This window comes from Thermobia domestica, chromosome 10 (genome assembly GCF_964235325.1).
Source record: "Thermobia domestica chromosome 10, izTheDome1.hap1.1, whole genome shotgun sequence".
Classification (NCBI taxonomy): Eukaryota; Metazoa; Arthropoda; class Insecta; order Zygentoma; family Lepismatidae; genus Thermobia; species Thermobia domestica.
In genome coordinates this window covers 28,006,897-28,030,149 of record NC_137463.1, presented here as the reverse complement: position 1 = coordinate 28,030,149, position 23,253 = coordinate 28,006,897, and the positions used below count along the sequence as shown (strand labels likewise).

Genomic DNA, 23,253 nt, shown 5'->3' with positions numbered 1-23,253 from the left:
CGAAACACCTTTCTTAAAAAAAAAAAAAAAAAAAAAAAAAAAAATCAAAAATAGAGTTGTTTCACTTAAAGTGGAAGACTATGAAAAAGAAAACTAAATCTGTAGTATTCTCTTAGTTGTGTGTACTGTTACCACTGTCACCCTCCTCATAAAAACCGTAGCGTAGAATATCTTGGAAAAAAAATGTAATGTTCCCTTTCTCTGTCGCGTATCAAGTTCAAACTGTCACAGCCAGAACTTTTCAAGTCAATGTGTTACACAAATTAAATTAAAAATAAAATATCTCATGCGAGAACTGATTGCCTAATGTGCCAGTTAATTTCACGATCGAGTCTGCTTTGTTTTTAAGTTGCGTTTATTCAAGTGTATTCCTGTCTATCCAGGAGGATGAAGCATTTCTTTGTAGATCTGGGGCCTCATCCCATATCACTTTGCGTTAATGCATTGCAAAATTTGTGTTTTAGTTTGTGATATTCAACATCACATACTGATATTGTGATATGACTTCAGGGATGAAAATTTTTCACATTCGAATTCCTTTTTTTTTTTTTTTTTCAGAGGCACCACCAAAAGTTAATAACATATATTTTGTGTTACACTGCAAATTTTACGGAGACTGATACAGAATGAGGCTTCTTGAATGTAATGTTTACGCCCCTTGAATGTTACGTTTCAACATAACAGACGTAAATATAAACGACGAACATTCTCAATAGCAATCATGAAATTTAAGATATACATGCTATATAAAACTTACAAGATATGCATTCCGTATAAAACTTGTTATAGTGTACAGTTGTAACTTCCATCTCACATGCAATAAATACAGGGTGTTTCAGATAAAACGTCCAGTGCTTATAAATCCGAAACGGCTGAGAATAAAAAGATGAAACAAAAACTGAGATAGGAAAATGTCATAGGGCACATCACATGGAGTTGTTGTGGTTACCCCCAGGGCTTCCTTCAAGGGGGCCCAGGCGCCAACTTCAAATTTTCAAATGGGAACATGTATTGAATCATACCTCATTCAATAGTCCTTGAAAAACGAAACAATTTTCGATTTGGGCCACCGTTTTCACGATGTCCGCAAAAAGTCCTGTATCAGTTTGAAGTTGGCACCTGGGCCTCCTTCACGGAGTTCCCTGAGCATAACAACACCACTTGATATGCTTTATCATCATTCCCTATCTCAGTTTTTGTTTCATCTCTCTATTCTCAGCTGTTTCTGATTTTGAAGCCTATAAGCACTGGACATTTTATCTGATACAGGACCCACTTTTGGCGGCCATTTTGAAAACGGTGGCCCAAATCGAAAATTGTTTCCTACAAAAGTTGTTTTGTTTTTCAAGAACTATTGAATGAGGTATGATTCAATACATGTTCCCATTCGAAAATTTGAAGTTGGCGCCTGGGCCCCGTTGAAGGTGGGCCCTGGGGGTCGCCACAACAACACCATGTGATGTTCCCTATGACATTTTCCTAACTCAGTTTTTGTTCCATCTTGTTAATCTCAGCCGTTTCGAATTTATAAGCACTGTACGTTTTATCTGATCCAGGACCCACTTTTTGCGGCCATTTTGAAAACGGTGGCTCAAGTCGAAAATTGTTTCGTACAAAAGTTGTTTCGTTTTTCAAGGACTATTGAATGTGGTATGATGGTTAATACATGTTCCCATTTGAAAATTTGAAGTTGGCTCCTGGGGCCCCTTGAAGGAGGGCTCTGGGGGTCACCACAGCAACACCGTGTGATGTGCCCTATGACATTTTCCTATCTCAGTTTTTGTTTCATTATTTTATTCTCAGCCGTTTCGGATTTATAAGCACTGGACGTTTTATCTAAACACCCTGTATATATCCACCTATCAAATTCTCCGTAAAGTCGCTCAGTTTCTTTATACATGCAAACTACTATTCTGCATCCACGGAGTTGTCCTTAATAATCTTCATGATAACGAACTCACAGGTATTATTAGTTCATGTTTGTGTATATCTCAGTAACTCTTATTGTCTCTTAAGTCAGAGCTCTCTCCGTCTTTTGTCTTTTTGTGACACAAGATTGCCACGTGTAGATAATGTATCGTTTATTGTACTAAAAGAACTCCCGCTCAAGCCACCGTTGAAAGAACCAAACTAGGATAAATTTCTAATTGCTGTTTTTACACTTCTTTAGGACGGCAATCCAATGAAACTTTCGTTAAAACCAATCAATCTACATGAATAACGTTAAAACGTATTGAAAGAATAATATATCTGTTATTAAAAAAAACACACACACACACATTAATGCACGTGGTCCCGGGTTCAATTTCTGGTGGGAGAACTTTGAAATTTGAACGTATTACTGTTCTTGGGATTCCATCTGTAGATCCACATCTCCTATAGACTCAGTGCTGAAAAGGGACACTAAATTTCAGTAAATAAATAAAACTGGAAAGGTTTGTGAGATCAAACTCTAAATTGAGTAACTTTACGGACAAACTGTAGAACATACACACGTGTTTACGCCATGGTTTTGAAAGAGAAATCTCTTTTCAAAATCAATGACTTTGTTTGACACACCACTTTACAGTGAATATCTAGTATTGATCTCGTAAGTCTTTGTGGATAGGAAGCGGTATTGGCTATGGAAACTTGCTTTGTTGTTCCTGTAGGTTTAATCTCAAATTCTGTTCGTTTCAGTTGCCCACAGGCGAGGATAACTATGGTGTTCTTCGGGTGCAGCAACGCTCTGAGCTAGATAAATTCGACATTCCACAGCCTCATCCTCTTCCGATGCCAGAGTACGGAGGTTACTTTGCTCCTTTGACGGAATATTTGCCAGACAGCTCACAGCCAATCAGTGGGTTTCATCGGTAAGTAATTATGTTTCGATTTCATCTAGGTTCAAACATTCCGTTCAATAAATGAGTATTCTTGCCCTATACTTTTTTTTATGTGAAATTGCAATGGATTAAAAATATATAGTATTTTTTTCTGTGTAAGTCTTTAATTTTATTTTTCGCTCGAAAGGTTACTATTCGAAGAACTTCGATCGGCATCTAGCTACTGTAAGCTGCTAAATTATTCAAGGACGGTCTTCTCTCCCTTAATGTTGTCTTTAGGAAGGGAAGCAGAAATAATTACATTCTTCTGTAAAATTTACTTCATATGGTTTGTGTGACAACCTTCAACGCATTTCAACTTGTACAGGGTATTCATAAATGCACTATCTTTGTTAGTTTGTTGAGAATATCATTTAATTTTTCCACTCTGCATGTGAAACAACTCGTAAATTTATTCCTTTTCCAGCTTTTTTTTTCTTTTTTTTTTTAATATTTATTCCGAAATTCGTGACACGATAATTGGATCAAAAGTCCACAATAAAATTCTGCAGTAAAGTTGTAGAGTTTATATTTCGACTGCTTCCGAGTCACTGAATCTTTTGCCCGTAGCAGCGCAGAGGTGGGGTAATGTTTCCTTCCCAATGCGGCACGAAGATGGAAAGGAGCCCCTTGTCCGTAGCAGCTCAAAATTGGGTAGTATCTCCTGCCCTGTGCAGCGCGAGGTTCGGAAAGAAACCTCTTGCCCAGAGCAGCTTGGAGAGAAAGGTAGGAGGTGCTCTGATGATCTTATTTTTTCTGCCTCTTGACACACTCTTCTATAGCCTCTTTTGGAGGCGGAACCTGTGGAGGTGTTGTAGGTGCGCGCTTCGTGACTCGTCGTGTCTTTTTTTTTTTTTTTTTTTGAGACGTTACTGTTGGCTGCTTGCTGATCCGTGTGGAAAAGCACGAGTGTTGTTTGTAAATATGAAGGGCTAATGCAATATATATATATATATATATATATATATATATATATATATATATATATATATATATATATATATATATATATATATATATATATATATATATATATATACGTATACAGTGACAGATCCAAGGGGGCTATAGCCCCCCTTGACGCTCAGGTATACACTGGATAAAATGGGCTTCAATCCTGCTTCACACTGAAAGCTTCTCCCTTGATCATATCCTGGATCCGCCACTGTATATATATACGCTGTTGCATAGTAAGTGTTACAACTCTTGGGAAGTGACTCCTGCAGCTGAGCCAAGAAGAAAAAAAAGTCATCTTGAACTTTCGGATATCGGACATAGTTTCGGACCTACAAGGTGCCGAAAGCGTGGGAAAATGACTTTCCGACGCCAATAGTTCCGAAACTATCCAACGTAAAGAGGGCGGGTAAAAAATTAACTGAAGAAGTCATACCTGCTGTATTGAATTATGCATGTTGCACAATCCTACCATGCATGCGGAACTGATTCCCCAAAGGAACGTAGGGAGTTCCGGATAATTTGCCAAATGAAAATTGGTCTAAATGGATATGAATTGATAGGGTATCTATCAGGTAACAATAATTCGTTTGTATTAAGTCGATCATGCTCGTTGTGTGTGGTTGCATAATCGCCAGTTGCGGATGCTGGCCAACAGTGACGTTCTGAGGATTAAGTGTAGCGAATTTGTAGTCAAATGCTCTAGAAAGACATCTGGAGTGTCGGTAGAGCACAACAGATGAAGCAGGATGATTCACATGTGTGGAAACATGTAATGAAAAACGCCCAGAAATGCACTCATACTCAGTAAACGTGAGTTCAAAGCGTCGGAAATGTAAGGAATAGCATCAAGAACATGAAAGCCATTGCCAATTCACCAATAATATTCCCTCAAACCGATGCAATATGATGTGAACGGTTGCATACCAATAAGGATACAACAACTGAGGCCAAGTTGAAATTGTGCAAGGGGACCCACCAAAAAAAAAACTGAGGAAACTAAAGGAATGTTACTAGTGGGATCGCATGATCTATATTCAAATGTGCCCAATGTGTGTGTTGATATCGACATGTAGCTAATGGACAAATGTCAATATGTCCCACTAATGCTGGGACATCGTCCCACGTGCAAAAAATAGAAAAATAAGGTACATTCTGCTATTATGTCTGGTGCACTTTCTGGTAGAACATAACTAGAACACGATTGTATCAGTGTCCCTCTTTGGCACATTATCCCACACTCGACTTAATCCATGGTTCAAATCTGATAGAACGTGAAAGTAACAAACTTGTATCATGTCCCATACACAGGAACGTATTAAGGTATCTGGCGCCCATAGGCACTCTGACATAAGGCGCCTCCCCCTCACACACTTTCATACACCTCAAAATGACAGCACCCCCTGCTTACTTTTTTTTAAAAATCTGCTAGATAATAGAGAAGAAGCGAGTACCTTTTGCATACCCAAGTGAGCCCTTTTGGATAATTAATTTTTTGCTAAATATATTTTTCTTGGTTATTCTTCTAAACAAAGATAGATGTTCCGTATAACTAATTTTTTTGTTAAGTATATCTTTCTTGGGTGCCCCTTCAGCGGTGGAGCCCTAGGCACGTGCCTAGTGTGCCTGTGCGTTAATACGCTACTGCCCACATGTCTTCTCGGACATTATGACGTACTCGAAATATAGGAAAATACCTCCAGAAATTCGTATCTTGCAGACAGTGCACACTCCAGGACAAAGAGGAAAATGAACCAATTTGGAACATGTAACACTACTGCTGGAACACCATACAAATGGAAAATAAAACGACATGAAAATCAGGAAAAAATGTCTTAAAACTCTGATTGTTTACAACTGTGCAGTAGGAATAACAAAATGAAACACACAAGCCTGTCGGGAGGCTGTACAAAACCGCTTGCCAATGAAAGTGGGTACTTCTCAAAGGAATGAATACAGGGTGGCCCAATTGTAGGTATACAGTTCTACAAAGTAAGACATTTTAGTTCGTGAAGATAAGTAGTTTATTTGCTTCTCTTTGTTCCAAGCTTAAGGTATGAGTGAAAAGAAATTAAAAACAAACTATAAAGAAACTCTAAGCTACTGCTTGTATGGATAACAATAAGTAAATTATATAAAATGCCATGAGCCGGTCAGTACGGGACTGTATACCTACTTTTGGACCACAATTAACAAAAAAAAAAAAAAAAAAAAAAAAGTGAGGCTCCCTCGTAGCCTCAGAGCTAGAGCGCTTGCTTTTGCGCGCGTGGTCGTAGTTTCAAATCCTGCTGGGAGCCCACAGCCTGAGATTCAAGAGCCGAGTAGTGGTTCGGATCCCACTTTAAACTGTAGGTTCCGTCTCTGCCTAGCCTGTCGCTGAAATAAACGCTAAACGCCCTAACGAAAGCAAACGTGGAGTAAACACACACGATGGCAGGTAACGTTTCCAGGCATTTGCAAAGATATTTCTTGCTTGTAATCAGGTGGCCGGGGGTGGGGACACAAGAAGACAATGGCAAACCATCAGCTTCAGTTTGCCCAGAAATCTTCGAATCGAACACTTACTTCCGTCCAGAACTCCATATCAGCTTCAAAACCATCTGTTGTCATTGCCGGATGGAAGTCATCCCACAAACAAATGAAGGAATACAAGCCATCCTTTCTGATGGGCCCGTACGACTCAATGCCAGCTTGCTACCATGAAAGGAACGACCATAAAAGCAAATAATAATAATAATAATAATAATAATAATAATAATAATAATAATAATAATAATAATAATAATAATAATAATAATAATAATAATAATATAATAAACATACTCATAATAATAATAATAATAGGATGTTTGAAGAACTACATCTAAAAATGACGCTATGTAGTCAGAGTAGGTTGATAACGATTTCAGCTATGTAATACAGAAAGCGCCACTAGATGCGTGGGAAGTTTACCTATGTCTGCTGTGACGTATTAGCGTTGATGAATACACCTAACAACTGTTTTAATCGACAGTTGGTCGTCTTGTACATCCTTCGTTTTGCTGTTCTGAGTTTAGTCTGGCTTGGCTTGTGTGCCGTTGAATTGCACTAAGGAGTATTCTATCTTCAGTGTTCCAGCGTTCCTTTTGGGCTTGTGCGTGAACACCTATGTGACATTACGTGGGTGCGAATCAACATAATCGTCATCGGTCACTGGGACGTAAATTCCTCCTCCCTGTGTTCACCAGCTCTGAAGCAGGATATTGGCTGAATACTCTACCCACGAGCTTGCCGATGTCCATCTCATCTATGGGAAGGCACACGAAAACAGCCGTCAAGCACGGCATATGTATCAGGAACGCTTTCCAAATAGGCATCAACCTGCACATACACTCTTTGCATAACTTGATGCTCGACTGCGTAAAACTGGTTCGCTACTACCTCGTAAGTGGGACTGTAGAAGACCTCGCACTGTGCAATTTGAAGGTGAGGTGTTGGATGCGGTATGGGACGATCCTGGCACTATCACACGTGCTATTGCTCAGTTGAGATAAACCCATCATACTAATGTGTTCCGCGTTCTTCAGGAAGAGGGTTTGTACCCATCCGAATTGCAGAAGGTGCAGCATATACTACCTACGGACTTTCCCCAGCGGATGGATTTTTGTCAATGGTATGTGCAACAAGGACATGCCGTTCCAGATTTTCCAACAATAGTGTTGTGGACGAATGAGTCCATGTTTACTAGAGATGGCATCTTCAATAGCCACAACAGTCACGTCTAGGATATGGACAATCCCCACGCAATACCTGTGCGCCATCATCAACACAGGATCGCAGTGAATGTGTGCTGTAGCATCGTAGGTGACCATTGGATAGGCCGTACATTTTGCTTACTACCTTGAATAGTGGGAGTTATCGTGTGTTTCTTCAGGACGTATTGCCATAACTTTTAGAAAAAATACCGCTAGCAGATAGACAAAGTATCTGGTTTCAGCACGACGGTGCCTTCGCGCATTTTGACCGGAAAACCAGAATCGTACACAACATTTTCGACGATCACTGGATTGGCAGGGGTGGACCTCGTCCATGGTCACCTCGATCACCCGACCTCACACCGGTTGATTTCTTTTTGTGGAGAGAAATGAAACGTCTTGTTCATGACATTCCCGTGCAAAGTACTGAGGACTTCGTTGCTCGCATCAGTGCCGCAGCTGGGACCATTAGTGATATACCACATGGATTTGCGCTTATCAGATAGACTATGCTTCGCCGATGTCATCTTTGTGTTGACGTCAATGGCGAGCACTTCCAACAACGTCTCTGAATATTACAATGTTTGTGAGGCTTTTTCCGCGCTGCATAATGTCTTTAAGTGCGTTGTACAAGCTACAAGTAGTGCAGATACTGAAGCTTATTGTTAATTGTTCTCTAATTGAGGAGTTTGATGCAATAAGGGCGTAAGTCTGAAACATCAGTTGGAGAAAAACGATGTTGAAAATTTAAGTAGTGTTTTTCTTACATAAAACAATGTAATATGCAGCATTTTATTCCGATATTAAATTGAAATGTTACCAGGAGGCTAAACAAGCATGACAAAAGCCACAAATGCGTTTGATGCAAAAAAGGGCGTAAACTCGCTTATGCCCTTATTACATCAAACTCCTCACCTCAATCGTTAATTGTTATGTGTTTTCCCTTTTCTTCAGGTCATTTTCTTATCTTTCGGATTCTGTTCCAGCGGTAGTGGGACCTGTGTCGATTTGTTTTATTTATTCTTCGTTGGAATGTGCACTGTACGAATTTGCGGGTTTATTTTCCTATATTTTGAGTGCGTAATATTGTCCCAGAAGAAGTGGGACGTGCTAACATGTTGTTGCTGGGTCTTAATTTAGAATCTGGATATAAGAGGAAGAAGAATGTCGTTAAAGAAATGTCCATTGGTCCGGCTCTTTATCCACTCCTGTTATGTAAACCCGCATAACAAATATGTATCGCTGATTTCATACAGACAAAGCGTTCTCAAAAACACTTAGAAACGTGCACAACTTCTGATCCTCCTGGCAATCTCGCCTCGAGTCGAATAACGAAAAAAAAAAAAAAAAAAAAAAGACTTCAAACGCGATTGAATGTGCTTAACATTTATTTGTGTACAAAATTTAATGGCTTTAGGCAACTCCTTTGTATGCGAAAAACTGATGACAAATACAATCTCACCCATTATTTTATTATTATTAAAAATTTTGTTTTCCATTCTTTTAGCCTTTTCACGACCTCTGTTTCAATATTTAATTTTTTTTCTATTTCTTTCTTTTCTTTTTCTTTTTTAGTTTCTTTAATTTCCAGAACTTACTTGAGCTACAATTCTTTAGCCTTATTTTGAATTGTTAATTGTTCAGTCTTTGGCCTTATCATGCAAGAACAAATAGTTTTCTCGTTGATATCTTAATTAAATGGTAATCAGTTAATCGGAAAAGAATTAAAAAATGTTTAAAGACAGTTCCACACACCTACAAATAAAGTACATTTTCTTCTTAATTTTGTTTAATAATTGGTTTAAAAATTGCAAAAAAAAAAAAAAAAAAAATTTCGAGATTAAGAAGCAAAAGAAGATTTGAGAGTTCCAACAACTACTGGACGTTGATGGAAAATTTAGTTAAGGCGTAGGTTTTGTCATAACGAGAGACGAGCAGGGTAAGAAGAACTTAATTCTGAAAAGAAAAACGCCATGCAATTGGACGATTTCCGAGAATCTGGAGAGAAGGAAATTGAAGTCATCAGAATAACTGCTCGGGTTGCGCGAGGGAGCAATCATCATGGTGATAAAAGTTAGTAACGATGGTGATGTAATGATTATAATGGCTCTCCATTACCCAACGTTTCTTTTGTAGTAGAAGCAGCTTTTTCGAAAGGAAAAGAGGAACACAAAACACAGCAAAGAAGAGGAAGGTTAAATAGACTTTTCGCTGAGTTCAGCTTCAAAGTACATGAACTACTCCAGTGTGTCACGGAAACATATGACGTTCGTATTGTCGCATTGTACAGTCAACAGCAAAAATTTTCTTTTATGGCCTTACATGTTCAACATACAAACCGACCTATTTCAACTAGGTGAACTTGCGTACTTTCATCTTCGTTGATAAAACATCCGTTGTTATTGTTGGTAAAGGTGATGGGACGGGAAACCCACCAGATTCGCTGACTCGGAAAGACCTTTCTTCACTTATTAAACCTATCATTTTCACCTATTTTCACTAAACCTATCATTTTCGCCCTTCGTTTGATTTTACTTTTTAAAAAATCAATGACAAGGACATTGTATATCGTACTAGTTCAACTGAACTCCTCCGATCTGGATGAAACTTGGCATGATGGTAGACTATGGGCTTCAATCTTGTGAAATACTATAGTGTGCAAAACGCTGGTTCCTAAGTTACACGTAAAATAAGAACTAAATGAAGGGAGAGTCTTTAAAGACTGAACATACATTTAGTAGTATGTCTCTTTAGTTGTGTGCATTTGCGTTTGGGCATCAAATCATTGCACTGAAAGATAACTGCAAGGTGTATAAAGTCTTTCAGAGTATAAGCGCGTGAAAATCACAGAAAAGTGAAGCTATATTTTTTCTTACGAGAGATCGTAAAAATTTAGCTGAACAAACTTGTAAAACTCGTCGTGTAGAATATGACATGCACTGTGGCCAAACATGAGTGTTCTGTTAAATCTCTTTGTATAATCTGTATTGAAAATCACTGTGTCGTCTGGTTGTAGTAGACACAAAATTATATCTGAATTAATATTACTATTCACATGTCACACCGGGAATCGAACACGTGAATATTGGAGGTCGAGTACTGGAATTCATTATTTCAGTATAAAATTCAAATTCTACAGTAATGCTGTATACCTGATGTTATTTTCGGGTGACCGGGTGAGTCCTGGTCTGTCTGGGTCACTGAAGTGGTCTGTGTTACTGAGTCAGACTGGGTCTGAGAACCCAAACGCGGGTGACTCGGACAAAAGTGTCCTGTGTCGTCACTGGTTCTTTGGTCGTATTTGCACAATATACGTTTTCACTGAAACTTTTCTTTAAACTTGCATGATCCTACTGAATACACAGGAAAAAGTACTTGTCAGAAAATTTTTAGGGAAATTCCTCCGCAGCGACCCGTCTCATGCAAACACTGGGCTGCTGTCAACATACATATGAAAAGAGTTCCATCTCAAACAAAATGTTATGTAATATGTACCTTGTATAGATAGAAGTGAAGAGATAGTCAACTGCAGGTATTGTACGCTAAGTGGAACTCTGCGCTTTACTTAACTCAAAACACAACAAGAGAATTTGGAGCTGCGGAACCGGAATTGATTTTACCAACAACAACAACCAAAAAAAAAAAAAAAAAAAAAAAAAACTATTCTAGACGCGGAACCTAAAGAGATTTTCAGATAAAAAGTGGCTTCAAACGTGATACCGAAACAAATTTCCCGAGAAAAACGATTCTAGTTTCCGAACCGAAACCAATTTTGAAGTGGAAGCAAAATTTCATAGAAAAGGGGAGCATGTTTTGTACGAAAATCGCTCTAATGGTTCTTTACAGTTCTATATCACAGTTGCGGAACATCCTTTACATCTTGTAACGATCTTGAGCTTACGATGTTTCTAAATGATGCTGTCAAAATTATTTCGGTACTCGTCTCGATGCTAAAGCGTTTACTTAAGTTCTGGGACTGAAACCCAAAACATTTTCGGTACCATTGCCACTAACAACTCTAAATAAGTACCAGCATTTGAAAATCTGTTCCATTACAAATGTACCAAAGTATGAACAGTTACTCTGCGTTAATTACAAAATGAAAGTAAAGGGATACCTAAATAAATGTCCTCAACGCGGCAACCACTCAACAGATTTGCCGAGCATAATACGCAATTACTAATTAGAAACCTATAATTTTGAGAACGAGGATGAGTATCAACCTTGAGTTCTTTTAAAACAAAATTTCAATTTTTCTTCATATTTCAACCGCTATAATGAATCTGTATCTTTAATAGGCAAAAAGTTCCTCGCATACTCTAACTTCAATGTTTCAAGGATATATTACAAAGGAGGTAATATTTTTTATCGTTATTTATAATGTTTTTTTTTCTTTTGAAGTTTTTACTCAATATATAGTCTTTGATTTATTTGAACATATAACGTAGTGAAAAGTCAAATATTCAAGTGCTATTCTAAATGGAAAATGAAAGTGCAAATATTCTCAATTTTATCGAAAAGGAATTGCAAGTCCTGTTAAACGCGCAACCAATTCGTTAGGATAGTAACTCTACTCTTATTATGTTGGGGAAATTCAACGAAAAGATTGGAAGGTTCAGGCGAAGCCACGCGCACTGAAGGTCACACCTGCGCAGTTGCAGGTGGCTTACGAATTTGTAAATGTATAGCTGAACCTTGCTAAAAACAAGTAGTAGTGTTACGTATACACGACATGAAGGAGTTTGGTTTGTATGGCGCGATATTTTCTCAATTCATATTGAAACCGGAAGTAGTAGATTTCAACCACTTCCAGCTTTAGTAGAGAGATTAGAGGGAAGATGAAATATATTCTTGGAACGCTTAATTGATTACAGAAAATCTCTTCTCGCTGTTACTCTTTTTACACTATTGGTATCAACGTTAAAACCGGAAATGGATGATTCTCCTCTTCAAGTTTGAATAGAACGTTAAGAGAGAATCCGGTTCTTAGAACACTGAATCAACTCAAAAATGAACAGATTCTCGTTATCCGTTCTTGTTTTTGTTCTATGTAGATCATTATTGAAACCACAAGTTGTAATGGATTTCTATCACTTCCGGTTTAGGTAAAGAGTTTGGATGGAGGAGAAATATATTCTTGGAAAACCGCTCGTTGCTGTCTATTAACGTTTTTGTTTTACAGTGACAAGTATTTAAACCGGAAATGATTGATTACGACCACTTCCGGTTTGAATATCATCTTTAGCAATGGAATCGATTCCTAATTTTGGACCACCTACATCTTGGTGAAGCTTGGTTGTAATCCATCAAATAGTTCTTGATATTTTGTCTCCCGATTGCACACACACGGACTGATAGAGTAAATACATAAAGAAGTTTTTGTAATTTTAATTTACTCCCCAAATATGAACATAAAACAAGTTTTATTTTTCTGATGGATAAAGTAGTTTTTCAACTACAACACCACATACTTAAGAGCTTATATTCATATCACACCGATGCCCACGATTTGAGATTTGCTGTTGACGGGAATTCTCTGCATGTGCAAGGAATGGCAGTCAGTCAGCTGCGTAGGAAAATAAGATAACAAATTGAAAGGTTTACAACTCTATATTATTATTCTACTTAATGTCTTCTTTTCTTTTTTGACTTAAATAATTGCAGAAAACTCTGTTTTGTTTTCAATATTGATATATATAGAAAGCACAAATACTAAAAAGTAATTACATAATTTTTCACATGTAAGAATATCTTTAAGAAGTAATTATCAATATTTCTCTAGGCTAAAATAATAAATCGTTTGTTATTTTACTCTCATACTAGCTGAACCTGCGCTTTCTACACATATGAACCTGGGTCTCCTTGTCATTCCTCACAACTTCTGTACTTGCCCTTTTACAGACATAAGTGAAAGACGTCTTGATAAAAATCGGCAAAATGTATCCTAAAGGGAAATTTTTTCCGATTATTTTTTCAATATCTCGCAAGATATAGAAGATTGTAAGATTTGAGCCTAGTTCCGGTTGGAGTTTCTATTTCATGTATGATCAGTGTTTTCTTTCTTCTTGCATACATTATGTAATAAGGAAATACATTATATACACAATTAATTATAATATCAGTGATATATAGTTTCATTGGGCAAAACACTGCAGACAATAAAGATTCATATTAGACTGAAGAAATGGTTATCCTTCTTTTTCATTATAATTCTTCCATGAAACAAACGCTTGAAAGACATACAACCCCTGTATACAATTGTGTTGTGTTGGAATGTATAACTCGTAGGATATTCGTTACTTTTTTTCTAATTTCAACTCTTTCAGTGTACCTCTAAAAAATGTAATAAAGAAATACTGGCCACGTTTTTTAAATCAATTAGAACTGGACAATCTACACAAATTTGTAATCGATCAGCGAAAACGGCACGTTTCTAGCACTTGTAGTTTTCGAGATCTCATTGTCGAAATGATTGGAAACAAACATAAACTTTTCCTGACCACAAACATATAAACCTGATATTTTAATATATAGATAGCTTTTTTTTATTTTAAACATAAAATACACAGTATTGTATAAGAATGTTACGCATTATTGTATAATGAAGTACAATAGACTAACGAAGATGCACATATTAGAAAAGTTATGGTTTCTACAGTTTCATATTTAAAAGGTTCCTTTTAAAGGCTCATAGGTTTCACCTAAGAGAATCTATTTCTTCCTTTCTCATTCTTATTAGCTACATTTTAAAATACAAATCACAAATGTAATTTACAAGAGAAGTACACCTGCTCCATTTCTCATGAGCCCAATAACCACACTTTGTACAGTAATACCACAATTCATCATAGTTACCAACTTACAAAATTCTCCACAAGTTAAACAGTTCTTGTTTGCAAGAGGACAAGCAACATTGCTTTTTCCTAAAAGTACTAAGGGTCGACGAAAGTTCCATTTCCTTGTTCGTGGTTTCATCAAACTTTTCAGCTAAACTCAGGCGATAACTTTTGCCTCTTTCCAACAAACGAAATTCTTGATCATTGGAATGATTTCTCCTCTTGTTGTTCACTGCGTTTTTCTTATTTTCTTCCTGATATTTCAAAACTTCTTTCGTTGGTGTTTTTATCAATATTTCGGAGTGCTTCCTTCTTACGGCTATTCTATGATAATTTGCGGAAGTTCCAGTATTTGAAAGTAAAGAAGGCAAGGCTGAAACATTGGCAAAAGACACAACAACCACTGAAGAGGTGCTAAGTAGAGGATCGGATAAGTTTTTTTTTTTTTTTTTTTTTTTTAATTCAGAGAATATGAAGTTTACAAGGAGGCAAGAATAACATTGAGTTAATCAAGTGCTAGAGGAAAATCCTGATTTGCAATATGGGTGGGTTCAGTTTCTGTATATCACGTGTCTTGAAACCTGACACAGCTTTCCCAATTGTAGTGACAATACAATAAGCGTTGCTGAACAGAACTGCAAAATCACCAGGTCTATAGTATTCGCGCCGAGTCGTGAAGCTTGACCTAGATCTACCAATTTCACCATTCAATAGAACGCGAGGGTGTGTTTCGGCCGTCAACCCCCACCCTTCAAATTTTGTCAGTGTCTTCTCTCGCGCTACACGAAAGACATCTCTCTAGAGTACAGTGTTGTCGGATTGGCGCCAAGTTCCGTTTTGTGAATTGTTTTTTTCTTGCGTTATGTTTTCGTTGTTACTATTCGTGTTATTGTTACTGTTTTAGAATAATTGTTACAGTGGTTATTGTTGTGCAGTGTTATTATTGGTAAATTTTAAATGCTTTTTTAAAATAGTCATTTACTATGTCTTCAAAGTTTGGCAACATTGTTCGTGAATTTCAGCTGTTTGACGTTTTTCCAAGTGTACGCTCGGGAAGCGGCTCCACGAATTGTACCGAAGTATTCCAATGCATCGGAGCTCAAGCAAAATATTTCTATGATTGGCTTAGAGCGAAAGCTTCATGACTCGGCGCGAGTACTTTAATAACTTTGGAATCTTTTGATTTGACGAAGAACTCTCAAAGAGAATGTTTCGCTTTTGTTAGTGCTGCAATGAACGCCACATCCAGTGTTGTAATCTGAGCATTGAGGTGGAACTGAAACCATTATTATCCCATTTTCTTTACAAAAGTTCTACAATTCAAGGATAGTATGACTGTAGTGATTATGTAGAATAAGCAGGACAGGATCTTCGGAATTAGGTTTGGTATGGTTCTTGAAGTGTTCCAGCCAAACGATGAAGAAACTAATGTCTATCTGTTTTACGAAAAGTGATATATTGTACCAGGGGAACCGTTTTCCTGATATACAGGCCTCATATGGTGGCGGGAGGAAATGAGTATTGGAGGTATATACATACCTGAAGCGCTAATACAACACACAACAGTGATATTCTTACCCCGGTCCCAGCTTGTTACTGATATTACACATTTTTTTGTTTTTTTAGGTGCAATAACATAACCAGGTTCGTGAATTGTTCCCATGCCACTCTCATTCATATTATAAATTTTGCTAGGGAAACATTGTACTTGATAACCACTTTCTTTAAATTGTCGAAAAAATAGATCACTTCTACTTTGTTAAATTCTTTAATCCTGTTTACACTGATTGCCTTAGGCTTTCTTATAGAAAGGCAGGAACTTCCCTTTAGGAATCCTTGTAACAAATCTTTTTCAGCCTTTCAGTTAAAGTTGTGCTTAATGTTGTTTCTTTCAGTGAATTCAAATGCTGACCGGCGAAGATAATTTGGAGTTAAACCGTAAAACATATTTGCTAATCATTTCAGTTGCTCTGCAGTTAACTTTTCCTCATCCTTCGTGAACAGTGGATGTCCTTGTGTTCTTTTCTTTACATCTTATAACGTGATGAAAGGAATTAGGTATATTCCCGTAGCTTTAGCAGTAGCACGAATCGATGTTTCCTCTATTATGTTTTGTTGTGCATATTCGTTTTACGTTCATGACGCTTTCATAGTAGTCCTTTTGTAGTTTAGAACCATTTGGAAAGATACAGGTTATTGTTTGTTTAGCGAAATTCTCCTCTGCTGTATCTTAAGAAAAAAGAAAGTGATAAAAATTCCAATGTGGAGAATGCCGGTGATGTCATTATCCTGAACAATATTATAATACGAATCTAATCTTACCATACATTCTGAATTTGCATATATAAACAATAGTTCCGTCAGCTTGCAATTCCTTCCGTAAATTATAAGTAACACAATGAAGATAAACATTCAGTTCCTACTTCCTCACGCATCAACAAAGAAATGGCGCGCATACTGGTAAAAGTTAGTCTACCTAGCGGCAGAGTGCAGCACCTATCGTGAAGCCTCTATATCGAACTATATTTGAGAAAATGTAATGGTTGCCATTTCCCACCAACTACCATTCCCCGTTCTTCCTTTATAGAGGATGATGTTTGTGACCGAGCAAAATAGAAGTGAATCATCACAAATGTCGACTCCGTGTAACCAGGAAAAGGACAGAGTAAAATAATAATAACAGTAATAATAATAATACACACAATATGTGTGTGATGTTTCCCCACCTATGATGCGAGCTGATACTCGATTGAGAGATTTGAATTTTACGCCCGAAGTTACAAGAGGCAGAATCTACTATATAAAGTTAGATCTGAACCATTACCAGAGCCCCTTCTTGACTATGTGGATTGCGTACCAGAGACCCAAATTTAATTGGGGCGGAAGCTCACGGAGTTCGGACCCTACGTTAAGCTGTGAGCCTACATCTCATATAGCCTCTTTGCCAAACGGGACGCTAAACTCAAATCAAATGAAAACAATCCGAACTACAACTTGGGCTGTATCAAGAGGCAAGTTGTCTCACCCGGAATCGAATTCGGCACCACCAACATTAGCTATTTGGCCACGAAGACACTTGCTAGCTGATCTTCCATTATGAGCGGAGCTATAGGAGACATTGCCCCCCCCCCCCAGCTTTTTGACAAAAAGCAAAAATGCTATTTACAAGATCCTTCAATTCTGATTTGTATTAACCGTGCCCCCTCCCCAGCAGACAAAAGGTCTGCTCCCCCAGAAACCAATTCCTAACTCCGCCTATGTCTTCTATGTTAGTCTCTGTATTCTCCAACTTAAACGGTGTCAAGTTCCGGAGTGATTTGTAGGTCTCCGTGTTCATCTCTTCGCAATAAGGACGTGAAGCGAAAATCAATCGGTGAATCTAATCGATCGAGCTTTACTGCGTTGCCGGCTTTGTCTTCCAATTATCGTTCATCTTTCTCTGCTGCTGTTTCCGTTTTGAAATGACGTAACACCCCTTCATGATATTACTAATTAATTGATTAACGTAATGTTTTACTTGAAGCTAACTCATAGTTACTGAAGTCAAAAGTTCGTAAGAAATATCGGAAATCCCAAAGCAAAATATTCAAAAAGTAGAGGAAACTATGTTCCTGCTTTGCTTGTTTACAACAGTGCGTATCAACTAACATCTATAAAGCAATTCCAGTAGGAAATTATTTTCTCTTTAAAATGCCGTAAACTGATTTTAGATTTGCAGATGTTCTTTCGCTTCATTGTACTTGATTAATTTATTTCCATCATGTAGTGCGTATTAATTAAAGGAAAAATGTTCTCAGTATGCTCTTGAATTCATTGTTCATTAGTACGCAAGTATCTCTTTTCTTTTTTCTTTTTTTTTCCTTTTTAATAATAATTTGCAACTTTTTACTCAATACCAAGGGCTTTATTGCCCCCTGTCTTGGAAGTGAATAAGTAATACATCGACATTGCAGATGCTTTGTTCGTTTTTAGTGGTTTTCGAATGAGATCTTAATTTGCGTATGGGAGAACCAACAGCTGCTTGGCTGCATTAGTGCTAATTACTGCGTTGCTAATGGAAATCAAGTTTTTTTGCTGTTGTTATCACTTCCGAAATATGTTGAGTTACGATACTATTAGAGCAAATCTTTCATGCTAAAAAAATATTTTAAAAAACTATGGCTGTAGAATAGATGTTGTTTGTCATCGCTAACGGTGGCTCGGTAATAGAGCGCTTGCCTCTGGTGTATGGGGTTTTGGTTCGATTCCCAGCCAAGTAAGTTTGTAATGGACAACATTGTGTCTGTGAAAGCGGTTAGCGTACGCGCCTTTGGCGTGGGAGACCCGGGTTCGATTCCCGGCGGGAGCTCATGTGGTTCGGATTCCATGTTAATCAGTAGGTCCACGTCTCGTATAGCCTCGCTGCTGAAAGGGACGATAAACTAAAATCAATTCAACTCAACCTGTTTCCTCCCACATTCTCATTCCACCAGTACGCTCCACCACCATTCAGTTGCTTTAATCGCCGTCTCCTTTAGCCTAAAAGTCATAATTGTGGGACGTTATACTGAAATATTTCATTTCATTTTTCACTTTCTTTCTGTTACAAAAGCAATCTAGTTGTATATTTTTTTTCTGAAAATATAGGCGGAAGTGTATTACAGTTATTTATCGATAGAGACGAAACTTTTTCAAAACAATTTTGATATTTTGTAGCGTTATTTATCACAATTTTCGCATTTATGTCGCACTTATTTTGCTTTAATGTAGAGCAAGCTTCTTTTCCTTTTTTTTAATATGGAACTTTTACAGGATCTATACTTTTAGTAGTAAGATGTGTGTGTATATATAATACAAAAATGAGGATATCAGAGACGTCATTTAGGGGGGGCAGGAGGGGGCAATTGCCCCCCCCAAGAGTTTGAGGAATACATATACTGTAATAGATTGCCTACTAATATTCTAGTACAAAACGTGAAAGTCTTATGTCGGTGGTGGTCTTGCCCCCCCCCCCAAGCGAAGTCTGAAATGACTCCCCTGGAGGATATACTTTGATTAGGTACACATTCTAACTAATGTATTTACTGAAATATAAAAATTAATACAAAAATTTAAATACTTCCTCTAACATGATCCTTAGTTAAAGGTCAACATGCAGCTGGACATAACCAATTCTTTTAAGTTTGTTCTGCTATCAGTAACAATGATATTATACTTGGAAAAAAATCTCTCGGCATAAACATTCGAGACTGGCAACCGTATTAAATGTAACGAGCTAACAGCAAAACACCTGTGGTTAACTTTTAAACTGTTTAACAGTGATACAAGGTCAACTTCCTTATCTTCACTGTCGAGAACTTCAATAACCTTACTTTTAAATTCACGGTAAGCAACCAACAGATCATGATCATTTTCACCACTAAACACACTCTAGGGTCTAAACAACAGTTCAGTTTTCTTGATGCCTACATCTTTATGAAGTGAAACAGTTTCTGGATCAAATAGCTCACAGAGCTTTTTCGTAAATGCTACGTTTTTAAAGTTAAATAATATTATAAATGCGCTTTTTTAGCTGTCATTAGCAATCATTAACAAGAATTCCACTTTTTCGTTTTCATTCGTATTTATCGCAAGTAATGCCGAATTTCTCAAAAATTCGCGATAATATAAACGTGATTTCTGGCTCTGAAACGAAACGTTTGAGGTTTCCTGAAACGTACGGATTTTTTTTAACGTTTCGCACATATCGCATTAACGAAAAAGTTTCGTCTCTACTTGTCGGCTACAGAATAATATCCGTTTAAGACTAAATAGACGTACTGGCTTGTAGTATTGGAGCCCCCCAAAGCTTGGGGCCCCTTCAACATCAATTCTGGATGCGCGCCTGATTGAAAGTGAAAAAATTAAATGAAATTTTTGAGTTTTGCGTCCCACGGCTAAAGGAGACGGTGATGATGAGTAATGAATGAAATGGTGGAATGAAGAAAGTGGGAGGAAACGGGAGAACTCCGAGAAAACCCACGCACACGGTGTTTGTTCACCACAAAGTTCACTTGGCGGGGGCTGGGATCGAACCCGGGACCCCAAGCACCAGAGGTGAACGCTCTACCACTGAGCCACCGCAGCCCCTAGCGCACATCTATTATTAAGTTGGATATATGGTAGTCATGTCAGGTGCAAGATACAGTGTGTTTGAAAAAGAACTCCCTAGTTTTAATGTGTCCAAGAATCTGTACAAAATGACATACACTATTCGAGTTTGTGGTGTTTGATTCATCAACTCTCCAAGTTTGGCTGCCCTGCAGTTGGCAGGTCTGCTTGACCTTCAGACGGCAACAGTGCTGTTTTTTTCCTGTTTCCTCAGTTCAGTCCAGGCAGACGTGCAGTGCAGAGCAACTCAGCAACAATGTGTGCTCCGCAACAGAAGAGTCAGTTATAACAGTGCAGCGTAATTTTAGACGTCAGTATGGTGGTGAACCATCTACAGCAAAAACTATCCGTCATTGGCTAAAGTCTTTCAAGGAAACCGGTAGTGTTTTAAAAGCAAAATCACCAGGTAGATCGAGAACTTCTGAAGATGTTAAACAGATCCGTGTTTCTTGTGTTCGGAGCCCGAAGAAGTCATTGGCCAGACAAAGGTTATTGACCTTGAAATTTGAGATGGAAAAAGCGAGGAAGGGAGAAACAAGACGTACATCTGTAAAGGAAAACAGTATATGTAAAACCAACTTCAGTGCAGACGTAAAAATTCCGTTAACGAAGAAAATCAGAATATCTATCTTCAGGGAATATTGCTGACAAGGTTGATCACTGAAAGGACTATAAGGAAAATTCCATGGAGAGGACCGAGGCGCAGAAGGAAGATATTCACCAGTGTATGTTGCAGGCAGGGCCTGACTTAAGTTCCCAATTAGGTCGCGCCTAAAGGGGCCCCGTTAAAATGTAATATACTCTTGACCTGTTAAGTACAAACAACACATTGCAAGTTGGCTGGGAACCTAGATTCGATCAAAATCATCCCCAGTTGGACCCGCACCTTTTAAAGCCGGCTCTGATTGCAGAATCTCACTAAATCCCACGAAGCTTCTGTAGCAGTAGACGAGAGTGTCACGAACAACATGCCAATACATCCTAAAGGATCTTAACCTAAAGCCATACAAGGTCATGGTTGTATAGGGGTTGAAGTCCGAAGACCATGGTAGGCATGTACAGATTCCACATAACCTGCAAAAATTCGGTAGTAGTTTTCTCGATCTGAACTCTACTTCATGACGGACAAGTCATAGTTTCACTTCAGTGGCTATGTTAATTTGCAGAGAACGCGGTTTTAGTGCGAAACTTACGACAAATTTTCGTGCTTCCGCTGCATGACGTTAAGGTTTGAGTGTGATGCACTGTATCGGGAACGAGACTCATCCATTTTCCTCGGAGATGCATTACCGACATTTTTGTATCTTTCGTGGATAAACTGACGCTAAATAACAATGTTTCGCATACTTCTGCAGCACCTATAGCACACTCCTCCTTAATGGAAGCAGTGCACTCTGTATTCATTCCTGACAGAACTGTCTTGAAAGATGGCATCATAAGTCCCCTGATCTATTTAGCTGCGATTTTTATTTGTGAAGCAATCTGAACGGTAAAATGTACCAGAACAATCCACGTATTTTGCTAAACAAAGCGAGACCACAATCATGAGTACCGATTAACGGAGTGTCAAGTTATAGCAAGAAAAGTGAATGTGTCTGGGGTCACCTTGTCACAAAAACACGATGGAACAAAGTCAATATTAAATTTTGTGTCAAGCTAGGTAAAACATTAACAGAAACATTGGAAATGATGAAACAAGTCTGTGGTGATGAGTCCTTATCTCGTACACATGTATTCGAGTGGTGTACGCGATTCAGGGACGGTCGTGAGTCCTTGGAAGACGACTCAAGGCCAGGCAGACCGCAAAACAAAAATCGCGATGAGTTGGTGGAACAAGTCCGCGAAATAATAGTCCACGATGCGAATTCGACTGTGAGATGCGGAGGCCGAGAAATTAAATAAGACGAAAGACATGATTCACGAAATTTTGACAGTTTTTAAAGAAACGGAAATTCTGTGTTCGATTTGTTCCGCACATCTTAAAGGACGACCAAAAACTTGCTGGCGTTGAACATTGCAAGGACCTGATTAAAAGAGCCAGACGGAACAGAACATTCCTGCAATCGATTGTAACTGGTGGTGAGACTTGATGTTTTAAGTACGACCCGCAAACAAAACGCCAAAGTGTTACATGGAAGTCCAAGGTTCTCCGAAAGCGAAAAATTGCATTTTCAAAAGTCACGTGAGAAGACAAAGTTTATTTGTTTTTACGATTCCAAAGTATTATACTTCGGTAATTCCTTCCACAGAGTCAAACTGTTAATGGTGAATATTATCTGGATGTTATGGAGCGTTTGTGGAAGCGAAAAATTCGCGTAAGGCCCGAGTATCGAGCGCCAGGCAGTTGGTCTTTGTTGCACGACAATGCACCATATCACAGAACTGTCACAGTTCGTGATATTTTGGCTAAAAAACAAATCTGTTTCTTGAACATCCTCCGTATTCGCGTGATTTATCGCCATGTGATTATTTCCTATTCCCAAAATTAAAATTTGGTATGAAAGGAACAATTTATGACAATGTTACACACGTTCAGTCTTCCGTGACGAGGGTCATTGAGATGATTCCGAAAAAGGACATTAAAAACTGTATGTTAGCATTGGTTGAACGTGTCCAGCTCTGTATTGATGCGGAACGGATGTATTTTGAATAAAAAGAATAGTTGGTGAGATACCTAATTCGTTTTGTTTAATTTAAATAGTTTCGTTATTTTTCCGCTATACTATATATATGTATAGT

At 38.0% G+C, this 23,253-nt stretch overlaps 1 protein-coding gene across 1 annotated transcript in view; it reads left to right on the top strand.

Moving 5' to 3' along the window:
- Positions 1-23,253, top strand: part of fry (microtubule binding protein furry) — a 1,411,512-nt gene that overhangs the window by 1,176,781 nt on the left and 211,478 nt on the right. Inside the window, exon 32 of the mRNA XM_081727912.1 lies at positions 2,680-2,852. Coding sequence (XP_081584038.1) covers positions 2,680-2,852 — 173 coding nt within the window. The remainder of the gene's footprint in view (positions 1-2,679; positions 2,853-23,253) is intronic.